We start from the raw sequence: 15,770 nt of genomic DNA, 5'->3' as shown, positions 1-15,770 counted from the left end.
CTTTGGTCTATGAACCTGCAGAAAGTTCCTTCTTTTCATTCCACTAGTTGACAGTAAACAGGGGAAAAAAGAATCTACTTGATATCTTCTTCTAAACAAAAGTTATAAAGATTTTACCGAAAGGAGGTATTAGTGTCACCAAGCATACCTTTACCGTCTCCATTTTTGAATTGGACATACCTGAATCAAAAAGAGCGCCTTACCCATAAAAACTGAAGTAAAAGGATGAAAATAGTTTCATTTTACAGAACACCCTCTAAATTTTAACACAGTAGTGGAATATTGCATATATTTTATTGTATCTATTCACAATTTTATGATAAATACAAATAAAAAAATCTGATTTTTATTTATTTTTCAATAAAGTTTTTATTTGAGAGTCTGTAATTCAGGATCTGTTTCGTCTATAAACCTGCAGAAAGTTTCTTTTGATTCCACTAGGTGGCAGAAAATAGGGAAAAAAATAATCTTCTTGATATCTCCTTCTGAACAAAAGTTATTGAGATTAAACTGAAAGGAGGTGTTGGTGCCTCCATGTGAACTTATACGGTCTCCAGTTTCTGAAAGAATTGGACATACCTGAATTAAAAAGAGTGCCCTGCTCATATACGTTGGACTAAGAGGATAAAAATGGTCTCATTTTAAAGAAAACTCTCATAGTTTTAACACAGTCGTGGAATATTGCATTTATTTTATTGTATTTATTCACAATTTTATGATACACAAATGAAAATGAAATTTTGTAATTTATTTTTCAAATCAAGATTTTCAGTAAACAGGGGAAAAATAATCTACTCAATATCTCCTTCTGAACAAAAATTATTGAGATTTAACTGAAAGGAGGCACTGGCGCCTCCATGTGTACTTGTACTGAAAAAAATGGGCATACCTGAATTAAAAAGAGTGCCCTACTCATATATGTTAGAGTAAATGGATAAAATTGGTCTCATTTGACAGAAAACCACCTACATTTTAACACATCAGTGGAATACTTTGTGTTTTTTTATTGTATTCACAATTTTATGATAGAGATGGAGGTGGGAGGTGTGCTGGTGGCCAAACCACTTCCTTGTAGGTGCCTGGCTGACTTGTTAGCTACTATCCATCCTTCATCACTCAGTCTAGTCTGAAAAACAAAACAAATTTGTAAATTCACATTGAAATCCTGAAACTCATGCTAAAATAATGATACATACGCACAAATGCATGCTAAAATAATTAAACATATGCACAAAGGTAATTCATATATACACATAACATATACACAAATGCAATTCACATATGCACATAACATACACGAAGGCAATTAGCATAACCACAAAACAGATACACAAATACATGTGCATTCAAAAAAATTAAAAATAAATGAGCACAACCAATGCATAAATGCAAGCAATTATTAAAACATACACGAAACAGAAACTGATATGTAAACTGCAATTCGCGTGCACATTAAACATGTATAAAGCGCACAAGGCAATGCACTTCTAAATACAACCGATGCACAAATGTGTGAAACAATACAAATATGCATGCAAAAAATACAAACATACATGCAACAATACAAATATACATGCAACACACGATATGAAATGCACAAAGACAACGCTTATGTGTAACGTTACTTACTGAAGATGAGGATCCTGTCCCACGCAGCTTTTCTGACCGCGTCAAAGCTAGTGTTGCTGAAAGATTCAGTCACTCAGACGATCAAGCTCCTCCAAAACCGAATTCACACCAAAAAACACCTTTTGTGAAGCCATTGTGCAAAGACAAAGTGCTCTAACCAGTTTTTAACGCAATAATACAGGGAAAAACACTGTCAGTACTCTCCAACTAGCTTTCTAGCTGAACTGGACGTCCTCAGGAAGACACGCTCAGTGGTCCCGCCTCCTCAACTTTACAAGCGCATATCTCAGCCTATGAATGAGCTAGAAAAGTGATCGACATGTCTATGGAGAGCAATATGCGATGACGTCATCAACAATCGCCGCTAACAAAGATCATTGATACTAAGTGTAATAAACATTTTTGGCTGCATCGCATGTTTAGATCTGCACATATGAGACATATTACAGTGTCGTTTGGCCATACATGCTCACAGACAAGTGAAAACAGTCTCATTTTGAAGAAAACAACCTAAATAACAAGCTGATATAGCGTTTGAGGCTAGTAGCTACACGAGGAAGTAGTGATCGGAGCAGGAATATGATTCATGTATTGGCTTGTTCAGAGGAGTCATTTTTATCTTTATGATTCTTTTGATAATTTTGTTACTAAAACGTATCGGATCGGTGAAATAAACAGCAGTTATGTCCTGGAGAGTGAGAGCTTTCATTTGATATACGACTTGTCTATGTTTGGTGAGTTTGTGTGATATAAATATTAATTTGAATATTATGAATATGATTTTTTCAAGGGGGGGTCGTTGCGGGGGGGGTTGAATTTAGACCTTATTATGTTCTTTTGTGTAATACAAATGCAAAAGTGACGGGATTGGCAAGAAAGCTGAGGTTCTAAGCTTTTAAAAGATACCCTATATGTCTAGTTTTGTGCTCCACAATTTATAGATTTTTGTAAATAATTATGATGATGCAATATTGGACCCACATGTGGGTCCGAGGTAGGCCGCAGAGTTGAAGTGGATATAATTTCTGTAATTACATTTATAATTACACTGTTGACCCATCCCTTAACCCTTACCCCTACCCTTAAACATACCCATACCACCAAAGCTTTCCCTAACCTTACCCATATCCCACCTCAATAGCAGCAAAAGTTTTTTGCAATTCAATATGAACCCAGTAAGTACATTGTACTTATTTTTGATGTAAGTACATAGTAGTTAAGGCCACTTAATATAAAGTGGGACCAAAAATAATGAATTATGCAAGGGGATTTACTATGGTTTGTGCTTATCAATTTACTGGTACTTGCGCTGCTGTTGGTAGATTGTGTTGGTCATTATGGACATGATTATGCTCTGTCTGTGTTCTTTAATTTGCTTTAACTTTTTTGGAATTGTACTCACTAATTTTCCCTGTTTAGTACTCTAAACCTTAAACTCTAAAATTCAGAAGACAGTGAAGCTAAATACTAAATAAAATGATTTTGTAAGTCTTTAAAATTCCTTCAGTCTATGTAAACAGAGATAAAATACACTGAATTCTTTAAAAAGGAAAAATAATTCAAATCTTAATAGAATAAGAGGAAAAAAGACAACACAGAATTCATATTTTGTGGATCAATTTTATTGTTTTGTTTCAAATTATAGTTCATGTCTTTTGTGTGACTGCTGAATTACAAAATAAGAATTTTCCATACAAGATTCTGTGATTTATTTACTGCCAGCATTGATTCTGTTCTCCGCTAAACTAGAGACTGTTCCATTACTTCAACCTATGTTGCAGACACTTGTCACACATTAGTTAATCAATCACTGAATATTTTCTTTCAGCTTCCATGTTTTCTATTCAGCTACAGAGTTTAATATATGTGATTGTTTCGACAGTTTTACTTCCCTAGGTAAAAAAAATTCCTTAATTGTAATTATAATAAAAATGTTCTTCAAACACATTCTCTGACATTACACTTACTGCATGTGCAACTGTCAAAACCCATTAATTACATATTATTTAACAATTAGTTAATAGTCATGTGCCTCAACAAGTAGTCATAACATAATGATATGTTAATGATATGTTAATGATTAATTAATGCAGACAACTGAAAGTTGAAATATATGGCTTCAACCCATTGTGGTAGTTAATTAAAATTGTAAATGAATGTGTTAATAAAATATGTTATTAAGGAGTTAATACATTATGCCATATAATTAACAACAATTCATATATTACTTAATCTATTAATCATATAGAATCTTTATTAGTTGCTGATGCAGTAATCATTAATTAATGGTTTAGTTCTTCATGAGTCATACATTAACACATGATTATCTGTGCATTAGTTAAGCATGAATTAATGCATATTAGTGCACCAGAATTGTAAAGTGTTACCCAACATTTTTTCCACCCATTAGTGATGCCCCTGCCTTTTACCAACAATTAAGCCTACAACTCCACCAACAATTCCACCAACAGCTCCACCAACAGCTCCACCAACAACTCCACCAATTATAGCACCAGCTGCGATGCCCATTAAAAAGTGTTTCCAATACTTGGAAAAAAACTCCTTAAATCCATATCCTTCTTCACACTTTGTATTTCTCTGCTTTTTCACTCTTTCAATCTCCTCTTGTCTCTTTTTCTTCTCCTCTTTTTGTTTTCTGTCCTCTTCCTCTCTCTGTCTTTCAACTTTAAGTCTTCTCATTTCACACCTCATTCGAGCTTCACACTCTGCTCTGATTCTCTCCTGTGTCTGCCTTTTCACTCTCTCAATCTCATCATGTCTTTTCCTCTCCTCTTGTTGTTTTCTCTCCTCTTCCTCTCTCTGTCTTTCAACTTTAAGTCTTCCCATTTCAGACATCATTCGGGCTTCACACTCTGCTCTGATTCTCTCCTCTGTCATCATTCTCACTCTCTCAATCTCCTCTTGTCTCTTTTTCTTCTCATCTTGTTGTCTCAAATTAATCTCATACTGTATTTCTGCTCTGATTTTCTCCTCTGTCTGCTTTTTCACTCTCTCAATCTCATCAAGTATTTTTCTCTCCTCTTGTTGTTTTCTCTCCTCTTCCTCTCTCTGTCTTTCAACTTTAAGTCTTCTCATTTCAGACCTCATTCGAGTTTCACACTCTGCTCTGATTTTCTCCTCTGTCATCATTCTCACTCTCTCAATCTCCTCTTGTCTCTTTTTCTTCTCATCTTGTTGTCTCAAATTAATCTCATACTGTATTTCTGCTCTGATTTTCTCCTGTGTCTGCTTTTTCATTCTCTCAATCTCATCATGTCTTTTCCTCTCCTCTTGTTGTTTTCTCTCCTCTTCCTCTCTCTGTCTTTCAACTTTAAGTCTTCTCATTTCAGACCTCATTTGAGTTTCACACTCTGCTCTGATTTTCTCCTCTGTCATCATTCTCACTCTCTCAATCTCCTCTCGTCTTTGAATCTGCACTTGTTCTTGTCTCTCATTGTTCTCACGCTGTATCTCTGCTCTGATTCTCTGTTCTGTCTCATTTCTTACACTCTGAAACTCTTTTTCTCGTCTGAATCTGTAAGCATCTTCAAACATCTGATTACTGTAGTGTCCTCCTCCATTCTGCTCTATCATTGTGTCAATCTTCTGCAGTAGATCATTCACCTGCTCTCTGTTATTCTCATCTTTATTGTTGAAGACGTGATATCTGCCTCCACACTGATCAACTAGATCTCTTAATGCTTCATTTTCTTCAATGATTCCTTCTGTGGACCTTCCTTCTAGCTGATCTCCATGAGTGAAGAGAATCATGGAGTATTTCAACACTTCTTCACCAAACAACATCTCAATGATTTTAGGAATCTCTTCCTCCTGCTGAGTGAATCTATTCACAGGAAACACAATGATAAAAGCATGAGGTCCAGGACTGGATATATAAACACTTCTTGCTATCTCTATCATTAACTGCTCAGAGCTCATGTGTGTGTCAAAGAATCCAGGAGTATCAACTACAGACACTTTCCTGCCAGAAACAGTGGCATGTTTCACTGAAGATTCACAGGTTACTGAATTTGAGCCAACTCTAGATTCAAACTCTCTCTGTCCCAGTATTGTGTTTGCAGCTGCACTTTTCCCAACACCACTTTTACCCAGCAGCACGATTCTTCTGGATAAATGACGGTTGACAGGACTGTTGACAGGGATGTTGACAGGACTGTTGACAGGGATGTTGACTGAAGTTCTTTGTCTTTTTGGCACTGTATGAAGGGGGAAAAAACAGATGATACTTATACTTCAACTTATACCATCTACTTTGTACATGGATATTGTGTAAACTACATGTGAAAAAGAAAGTACACCCTCTTTGAAATCTATGTTAGGTTTTATGTTAGGAGAATATAAAAATCATCTGCTGATCTTTGAACTGGACTATTGTCATTATCAAACTCCTCTTGTCTGTGAGCTTGCTGCCGGTCTGCTGCGAGCCCTCTACCCGTTAACGTCTCCACCATCGGCTCTTCTGATGGGTGAGTTACTGCTCTCTCAGTCAGTAGCGCTGTTTGTTTAACCGCTTGCTATCTGGGTGTGTTATCTCCTATTTAGTTTGCTGTTTTTGGTGAAGGGGTGTGTTCACCACCTGTGCTCGGCTCGCATTTTTGCTCAGTACTAACATGCCTCGGGCAAAACTTTCTTTTTCTTTTTCTTTTTTCTTCTTCTCTTATCTGCCTCATTTTTTAGCTCATTTCAAAAATGGATATTGGATATACCATCACAGCTAAAGGCCTTCAATTGTCACCTGCGTCTCGATGCTGTGGTGTATGAGTGCTGCCGGAGTCTAGGGATTCTCCGGCTCCCTCGATACATACGCTCACAGCGTGTCTCCAGGAGTACCTTTTGCTCTAAACCTGATACCCCTCCATGCATTTGGACAAATCATAGATCGTCGTCTATGTCCAGACAAGTACCCGCCGGCAATACTACACATCACTCTTTAATTTATCTCACTGATGCCCAGCAACGTACCACTAACTTGAATTCCCTGCATAGACATTTTGCGCTTCTGAACTGTCGATCTATATCGGACAAAGACCCTTATCTCAATGAAATTATCACTGACAATAAGCTTGACATTTTTCTAAAAAAACTTGGCAAGTTCCGGATGATTTTCTAAAGTTAAATCTTCTCTCACCTGAAGGATATAATTATCTGTCCAGACCTCATCTCCATGTTAAAGGGGGTGGTCTCGCTGTCATTTACCTGGACAATCTCCGACTCAAGCAACTTGATTTTCATGATTCCAATACATTTGAATATATGGTATTAAAAGCTGACTTTCTTATAATTATTTTGCTCTATCGTCCTCCTAAAGCCCTGTTTTTTTCTGAACTGAGTGAACTGTTAACCCTTGCCTGTTCATTGTCATTTCCCATTCTCCTGCTTGGTGACTTCAATATTCATGTCGATACTGTTTTCTCTAACACTAATCAATTAATGTCTGTTTTTGAATGTTTTAATCTGACTCAGCATGTTCATTTTCCTACCCATACTTGTGGTCATATCCTTGATCTGATATGTATATGAAGGATTGATATCTGTTCCATCTCTTCTTCTGACACTGATATCTCTGATCACAAACTTCTTGATTTTAGCTTAAGTCTGCCTATGCATAAGAAATGCCTTAAAACTGTTATTTCATACAGCAATCTGAAAGCTATTGATACTGCATCATTCTGTTGCTCTATTGTTTCTTCAAACCTTTAAGATGTCTTTGATATTTCTTCTCCCTCCATGATATTATCTAACTATCACTCCATAATTTCTGAAATCTTACAGCAGCATGCTCCTATTAAGACCAGAAGTGTCCCCTCTTCCCACTCTTCTTCTTGGTATACCCCTGAGCTCCATATTCCCAAGGCTACTTGAGCGTCTCTACAGAAAAACTGGTCTTACTGTACATTATTTAGCATTTCTTGATCATCTCAAAATATACAAATCTGCTCTGATCTCAGCTCACTCTAGCTTTGTCTCTGCCTCAATTAATAAATCAAGCAACAGGCAAAAAGCATTATTCAACACAATAAGCTTACTAAACCTCCACTTCAAGACTCCCTAGCTTCTAATGAGCTTTGCTGTTCCTTTATGGATTATTTACTCGAAAAGACTGATGCTGTCCACCAATGCTTCTCTACTGATACAAAGCTCAGCTATCCACCAAATCTATCCAGTCAAACTCTGTCTTGTTTTTCTTTAACAACCCCATCTTCTGTCTCTAAGTTAATCTTGAAATCTAACTTCTTCCTGTCAACTTGATCCCGCTCTCTGTAATGAATCATCACTCTGGCTGGGATCCATTTGCATGCTTTTATTAAACAGACTCGTAGTCGTACAGGCAGGGTAGATCAGGGGCAAACAGGTATAACAGGGAACAGGCAGACTCATAAACGGAGAACAGGCAAAGGTCAGGGCTGGTAGATAAAACTCACAGATCAGGATAGCTGTCATGATCACAAATTGGAGTGCCCAAGTTTAGCCACCAGAGGGCACTCCAATATGAACTTTTGACACTTGTTTGAACTACAATTCCCATACTCACTTCTGGACTCATTATCCCACTCATTGCACTCAGCTGTTTTGTGTTCCATCATTAGTGTCTGTCTATTTATACTCAGTTGTTTCTGTCCTTGGGGGTGGTTTGTTGTATTGTGACGTGCACTTTTGTATCTCTGGCTTTTTGTTTTGTGGACTGATTATCTGGATTTTGACCCCTGCCTGTTTTGGATGTACGATTGTGGATTGCCCAATAAATGCTGCAACTGGATCTCAACATCTTGTTCTTGTGTGCCCGTGACAGAACAAACCACCACTGCAAGATCCAGCAGCATGAGCTTCCGGATTCCTCCGCCAGCCAGTGAGTCCACTCCAGAGCCCGCTCTAGCCAATGAGTCCACTCCAGTCCCGCATGCTCTCCCTGTCAGTCCTATGATGGCCAAGAGGACTGTCTTCACTTTTTATGTTTTGGCGGTCTTGCGTGCCTGGAGGATGCACTCAGAGCAGCCCGAGTCCGCTCCAGCCAGTGAGTCCGCTCCAGCCAGTGAGTCCGCTCCAGAGCCCTCTCCAGCCAGTGAGTCCGCTCCAGCCAGTGAGTCCACTCCAGTCCCGCATGCTCTCCCTGTCAGTCCTATGATGGCCAAGAGGACTGTCTTCACTTTTTATGTTTTGGCGATCTTGCGTGCCTGGAGGATGCACTCAGAGCAGCCCGAGTCCGCTCCAGCCAGTGAGCCCGCTCCAGCCAGTGAGTCCACGCTAGTCCTGCATGCTTTTCCTGTCAGTCCTGTGATGCACTCAGGGCATCCCGAGCCCGCTGCCGTCACCGAGCTGGCCGCTCTCCCTGATACGGCCACGGAGGCCGTCACCGAGCTGCCCGCTCTCCCTGATACGACCACAGAGCACCCTTGGTCTGCCCTGCTGCCACCGCCCAGGCCTGCCGCCGCCGCCGCCGCCGCCGCCCAGGTCGTCTGCCCTGCCGCCGTCAACCAAGCCTTCTGTCCTGCCGCCGTCGCCCAGGCTTTCTGCCCTGCTGCCACTGCCCCGGCAGTCTGAACCGCTGGAACCCGCCTGGTCAGTTTCTCCAGCGCTGCCCTGGCAACCAGCCAGGACTCCAGACCCCAGGGAACCTGCCTGGTCAGTTCCTCCAGTGCCGCCCTGGCATTCAGCCAGGACCTCGACCTTCTTAGAGCCCCCGTGGTCTGTTCCTCCGGCTCCCCCTGGCCTTTGGTTGGGGGCTCTGGTCCTGGCCCACCATCCCTCCCCCTGGTCCTTCTCCAGTCCACCTCCCTCCTGAGAGTTGTGTTTTTGTTTTTTGTTTTTTCATGGAGCGTCTGGTAGCCGCTCCGTAAGGAGGGGGTACTGTCATGATCACAAATTGGAGTGCCCAAGTTTAGCCACCAGAGGGCACTCCAATATGAACTTTTGTCACTTGTTTGAACTACAATTCCCATACTCACTTCTGGACTCATTATCCCACTCATTGCACTCAGCTGTTTTGTGTTCCATCATTAGTGTCTGTCTATTTATACTCAGTTGTTTCTGTCCTTGGGGGTGGTTTGTTGTATTGTGACGTGCACTTTTGTATCTCTGGCTTTTTGTTTTGTGGACTGATTATCTGGATTTTGACCCCTGCCTGTTTTGGATGTACGATTGTGGATTGCCCAATAAATGCTGCAACTGGATCTCAACATCTTGTTCTTGTGTGCCCGTGACAATAGCAAAGCACAGGTCAGGGATAGGCAGCAGTGATTCGTAAACGGTAACAGCAGGTTCGGCAACAGAAAGGCAATCAGAATATAGAACAACGCTCAGAGTTGAGCACCTGTAAGCACCTGTAAACCATACAATCGGAAGACCCAGTTACATAAGTGTTCGTCAGTCTGCATAGCAGTGGGGAGCTTGGGCAGTGGGATGAGTCGGCAGGCCTTGGAGAAGCGGTCAATTATGGTGAGTATGGTGGTGTATTGATCCGAAGGTGGCAGGTCTGTGACGATGTTTATGGCAATATGGGACCACGGACGGTGAGGTATGGGTAATGGTTGAAGTAGGCCGGCAGGTGACTGATGAGAGGATTTATTGACATTGCAGGTAGTGCAGCGATGGATGAATTGAATGGTGTCTCTGTTCAGGGATGGCCACCAGAAGCGGTTCTGCAGGAGGTGTATCGTAGCTGTGATCCCAGGGTGACCGGATGCGGGTAGGCTGTGTACCATTTCTAGGACTCGTGTTCCTTAATTCTCAGGGAAGAAGGTCTTGTTCGGTGGACACTCCAGTGGGATCTCGATCTGGGAATTGGCCTCCTCGAGCTCAGCCGTGATATCCCACTGAATGGGAGCAACAATGAGATATTCAGGTAACACAGTTTCAGGAGCTTTGTTAATGAGCTCACCTTCAAACTGTTGCGAGAGGGTGTCAGCCTTGCTGTTCTTTGAGCCTGGTCTGTATGTAACTATGAAGTGAAAGCGTGAGAAGAACAGGGACCAGCGAGCTTGACGTGGGTTCAGCCTCTTTGCGGATTTGAGGTATTCAAGGTTTTTATGGTCTTGTTTAGCATATCCCGAAATACATCATTGATGAATGCTTGGAATATGGACGGACTGTTGACCAGGCCGAAGGGCATTACAAAATATTCATAGTGGCCATTTGCAGTGGAGAATGCTGTCTTCCATTCATTGCCCTCCCGGATGCGGATCAGGTTATAAGCGCTGCGCAGATCCAAACAGAGTGGGTTGTTGATTGATGTATAGTGAGCACTGCAACATGAAGCCCTTACACTTCGAAGGATCGCCGTCAAACTTCTCTGGCAGAGATAAGCGTGGATGGTGAGAGGGTGGCGTCTCAGACGCGTGGTTAATGGCTGCCGCCGCGAGTGGTGGTGGCGTGGGCGGCGCAGGTGTTTGGAGACCTTGCAGAGCTTTTACAAGTTCCTCCGTGAGAGAGGGAAGGCGGTTCAGTTGGTGCTGGTGAGCGGCGATTTGACTGGCTTGCGCTGACATAGTAGCACACAGATGATTGAAAGCAGCTGGATCTTTGTGTGGCGAAGTTTTCTGTAATGAATCATCGCTCTGGCTGGGATCCATTTGCATGCTTTTATTAAACAGACTCGTAGTCGTACAGGCAGGGTAGATCAGGGGCAAACAGGTATAACAGGGAACAGGCAGACTCATAAACGGAGAACAGGCAAAGGTCAGGGCTGGCAGATAACACTCACAGATCAGGATAGCAAAGCACAGGTCAGGGATAGGCAGCAGAGATTCGTAAACGGTAACAGCAGTTTCGGCAACAGAAAGGCAATCAGAATATAGAACAACGCTCAGAGTTGTACACCACGGCAATACAAAACTTTGCATCTAAGTTAGGTGTTAGAGCGTCTTTTATAGTCCTGTAAATGACAATCAGCTGGCGGGTAATCAGTCCAGTGCGGGGGTTGCTGGGAAGTGTAGTGTGTGTAAATGTTAGTACTCGGGAGAAGGTTCCCTCCGATGGCCAGAGGAGGGAATCACGGAGTTCGCTTCTGTGACACTCCTACTTCTCTCCTGAAACTTTGCCATTCTTCCATCTCTGCACCTATCTCTCACTTCATCAATACATCTCTTACCTCTGCTTCATTTCCTCTGCCACTCAAAACTGCTGCAGTTACCCGTTCTCAAGAAACCCAACCTCAATCCCTCAGTTCTATCTAATTACTGTCCTATTTCAAATTTACCCTTCATAGCAAAATTACTGGAAAGCACTGTTGCCTCCCAACTCCAGTCTTTTCTAAAATAATCTCTTTGATCCCTTTCAATCTGGTTTTCGCCCCCTCCATAGTACTGAAACTGCACTTGTAAAGGTTGTGAATGATCTACTGCTTTCTGCTGATTCTGGTTCTCTGTCTATACTTCTGCTACTTGATCTCAGCTCTGCATTTGACACCGTCTCCCATGAATTACTTGTTTCTCGTCTCTCTGATTTGGGTATTTCTGGTTCTGCTCTCTCTTGGTTTTCTTTCTGACAGACAATTTTAAATGTCAGTTAAGGATTTTCGATCACCGACTGTCCCCCTGAAGAGAGGTGTTCCCCAGGGATCCATTCTCGGGCCTTTATTATTCATAATTTACATCATACCAATTGGTCAGATTCTACAACGTCATGGTCTCAACTACCATTTTTACGCTGATGACATTCAATTATACTCTATCTGCACACCTACTCTACCTCCCCAAACAGACAAAATATCTGCTTGTGTAAAGGACATAAAAGATTGGCTTAATTCAAATTTTCTGAAGCTCAACATAGACAAAACTGAGATCATTTTCATTGGAACTCCCTCACTTACCACCAATATCTCTACCAATCTCACCTGTGAAATTTCTGGTTCTCAACATCCACTACTGTTAAAACTTTGGGTGTAATCATTAACTCATCTTTTCAGTCTCATATTACCTCTATTACCAAATATGCATTCTTTCACCTACATCGCATTGCCCAACTCTGTCCCTTCATCAGTACCAAAGACGCTGAAACTGTCATCCATGCATTTGTCTCATCACGCCTTGATTACTGTAATGCTCTTTTCATTGGTCTACCGTCTAGCTCCATTTCCAGATTACAGTACATTCAAAACTCTGCTGCTAGAAAACTCACCCATACCAAGCGCTCTGCTCACATCACCCCAATTTTGTATGATCTCCACTGGCTACCAGTTGCCTACCGTATTCAATTCAAAATCTCTGCATGGCTTGGCTCCCCATTATTTCTGTAATATGCTCATCCCCTACACTCCGACTCGCTCACTACGTTCCTGCGACTCTGGCCTTCTCGTTGTCCATCGGCATCGCCTCTCTTCAATGGGGGGCAGATCATTCAGTGTTATTGCACCCAAACTCTGGAATTCTCTCCCTTGCTCACTCTGTTGTGTAAATAGTATCTCTGAATTTAAATCATTACTCAAAACTGTTTTCTGAATGTTATAACTTTTTTTTTTTTTTTATTGTTTGCACTGCATTATTACTAATATTTCTCTGAATGTTATGTCTCAAGTCCTGTTTTGTAATTTTGTACTTGACTCCTTTTTCTGTATATTTCCATGTTCTTTATTGTTTCTCTCATTGTCTACTCGTATTATCTCTTCCTTCTTATGTAATACTGTAAAGCGTCCTTGAGCTCTGGAAAGGCACTATATAAATAAAACTTATTATTATTATCATTATCTTGTCCTTAAGTCTTAACTTTCGGTAAATACAATCTCAGATGAACAACAACACATGACATGTTATACCATGTCATTATTTATTAAGCAAATACTATAGCCCACAATAGAGAAGCCATATGTAAAAGTTCCCCCTTACTGCTTGCATAGGAATTAAGAGGATAAGTAGCAGTCAGGTGCTTCTAGTCATATTCTTTTGATTAACTGATCATCAGCAAGTGTGAGCACCTCTTTAAAAGCAGATGTTTTTGCAGTTTCCTATAGGAGCATTAATGTGTGTGTTAACACAATAGCTGAGGAGGAAAGGCATCAGCAATGATCTTAGAAATGCAATTGTTCCTACCATCAATCTGAAAAGGGTTATATACAGGGCTTGACATTAACTTTTTTGCTCACCAGCCACTGTGGCTAGTGGTTTTGCAAAGTTACTAAACACTCAGCATTTTCACTGGCCACAATTTTGCTTTTGGGAAATTCCATTTTATATAATTAAAGTTGACTTTGGCATGCTAAAATGACTTGATTTTGAGTCATTTTACTTGATTTAGAAGATTTAAAACCCTTTCAAACTTTCAAATGTAGAGTGACCACCCAAATCAAGACTACATTGTATATCAGCTGGTACGTACAGGTGGGCAAGAGGTGGACAATATGAGCATGAGCTAATGTGAGAAATTTTAAGTTTAAGTTCATTTGAAGTATTTTAGGCTATAAAAAAGAATACAGAAGTGAAATACAAAAACAATAGTAAATACAAAAAATCTTTTTGCAGATACAGTAGGTTTATTTAATATGTATACATTTATTTAACATCTTTTGTTGTTTGACAGGTATTTAATTGTGACATGACACATATCCAGTTATAACCTGTTTACGTACACATAAGCCATTACCAACTGTATTCACATTAGATACTCCACACGGTGGACATTATGACATCTGTGTGTGTGTATTTGTCTATTCAGGCGCAAAGAGAACTGATCGCGTGCGACAGAGAGTGAGCGCTCCTGTTGTGTGTCATTCATCGTGATTCTGCTGATCCCGCCTTCACTAACAGAAAGTTAATCAATAACGAATTGTAATTGAATTGTAATTTTGTGATACAACGATCTTGGCATTTCGTTTGGCTGTAAGCTGAAATTCACTATTCACTATTCACTAATGGTCTCCGAGGGTTGTTCGTAGAATTTCTGGACTTTGCCCTGCTCACAGTTGGTTCACTTTTTACTGTGGGTGTCGCAGAGAAATGCGACACCACGGTGAATCACGTAATAGCTGCCGTTGAAGAGAACATTTACAAAATGGTGGTCACAACAACATCACGTCACGTCTCCGCTGATCTTCTAGAGCAATGTCATGTCTTTGCTGATCTTCCAGAGCCAAGGCAAGTCTCCGCTGATCGTCTAGAGTCACGTCACATCTTTGCTGATCTTCTGGAATCACGTCATGTCTCTGGATCTGTCAGAGAGCGGAGAGGATTGTGTTCCAGTGTGATCCACCGCTGACTTCAGCACGAGCCGCTTCGCACTCAAGCCTGCCGCCCGCTTCACTTTCAAGCCAGCCAGCTGCTTCGCACTGCCGGTCACTTTGCACTCAAGCCCGCTGCCCGCTTTGCACTCAAGCCTGCCGGTTGCAACGCACTCAAGCCCGCCGGTTGCAACGCACTCAAGTCTGCCAGTTGCAACACCCAAGCCCGCCGGTTGCAATGCACTCAAGCTCGCCGGTTGCTACACATACAAGTTCATTGTTTGCTACGCACTCAAGCTCACCTGTTTGTACTCACTCAAGCTCTCTAGATGCTATGGACAAGATGGCCGCTTCACCAGTGCCCACAGGCAAGATGGCCGCCCCTTCAGTGTCTGTGAACATAGGGGTTGTTACAGCCATTGAGTCCGCTCCAGAGCCCAAGCTCCTTGCCTACCGGCGTCACCCGAGCTCCTTGCCCTGCCAGCGCCACCCGAGCTCCTTACCACGAACCCGCCACGGCCTCTGTTGAATTCCAATGCACCCACCCCCCTCCCTATCTATACCATTTACGTCGCGAGGACGCACCTTCCGGAAGGGAGGCGTTGTGTCACGTTCCAGTCACTTCCGGGCTACACTTCCCATAATCCTCCCTGCCAATCACCTGCACTCACTCCACCAATCACTAACACTAATCACCACACCCAGCTGCCACGCATTACCTGGACTATTTAAGATTCACTCACACACCACCTGATTGCGAAGTCTTGTTTTACACTGTATACATTACTGAGCATTTATTTGTCTGCCTGTTACCGATCCTGTCTGTTTACCGTTTACGATTGCCTGCTGCCTGCCTTTGGACTGTATATTGTTTCCCTACCTGTGAGTGATATCTGCCTGTCCTGATCATTGCCTGTATCCCAACCACGATTCTGCCTGTCCCTTGCTGTTCCTGTTTGTTCCTGTTTGACCCTGC

At 41.7% G+C, this 15,770-nt stretch overlaps 1 protein-coding gene across 1 annotated transcript; it reads right to left on the bottom strand.

Annotated features, from left to right (window-relative positions):
- Window positions 1-3,020: 3,020 nt before the first annotated feature.
- LOC125247048 (golgin subfamily A member 6-like protein 22) lies at window positions 3,021-6,882 on the bottom strand. Its single transcript, XM_048158211.1, has 3 exons — window positions 6,779-6,882; window positions 6,595-6,662; window positions 3,021-5,846 (listed from the first exon to the last, which is right to left on the bottom strand). Exons 1-3 carry the CDS (start codon window positions 6,880-6,882, stop codon window positions 4,036-4,038), a joined length of 1,983 nt encoding a protein of 660 aa, XP_048014168.1. The 3' UTR covers window positions 3,021-4,035.
- Window positions 6,883-15,770: the final 8,888 nt, after the last annotated feature.

This window comes from Megalobrama amblycephala, linkage group LG15 (assembly GCF_018812025.1).
Source record: "Megalobrama amblycephala isolate DHTTF-2021 linkage group LG15, ASM1881202v1, whole genome shotgun sequence".
Lineage (NCBI taxonomy): Eukaryota > Metazoa > Chordata > Actinopteri > Cypriniformes > Xenocyprididae > Megalobrama > Megalobrama amblycephala.
Note: the sequence above shows the minus strand (reverse complement) of the source record. Positions and strands in the feature narration are given on the sequence as shown.

What these genes read in the sequence shown, in the direction of transcription:
- LOC125247048 (XM_048158211.1), bottom strand. Translation starts at nt 6,882, where the DNA reads ATGAAAATCAAGTTGCTTGAGTCGGAGATTGTCCAGGTAAATGACAGC. An exon ending in CAGATAATTATATCCTTCAG is followed by an intron (nt 6,663 to 6,778) that starts GTGAGAGAAGAT and finishes TGTCCGATATAG; the next exon opens with ATCGACAGTTCAGAAGCGCA. An exon ending in TGGTACGTTGCTGGGCATCA is followed by an intron (nt 5,847 to 6,594) that starts GTGAGATAAATT and finishes CCCTTCATACAG; the next exon opens with TGCCAAAAAGACAAAGAACT.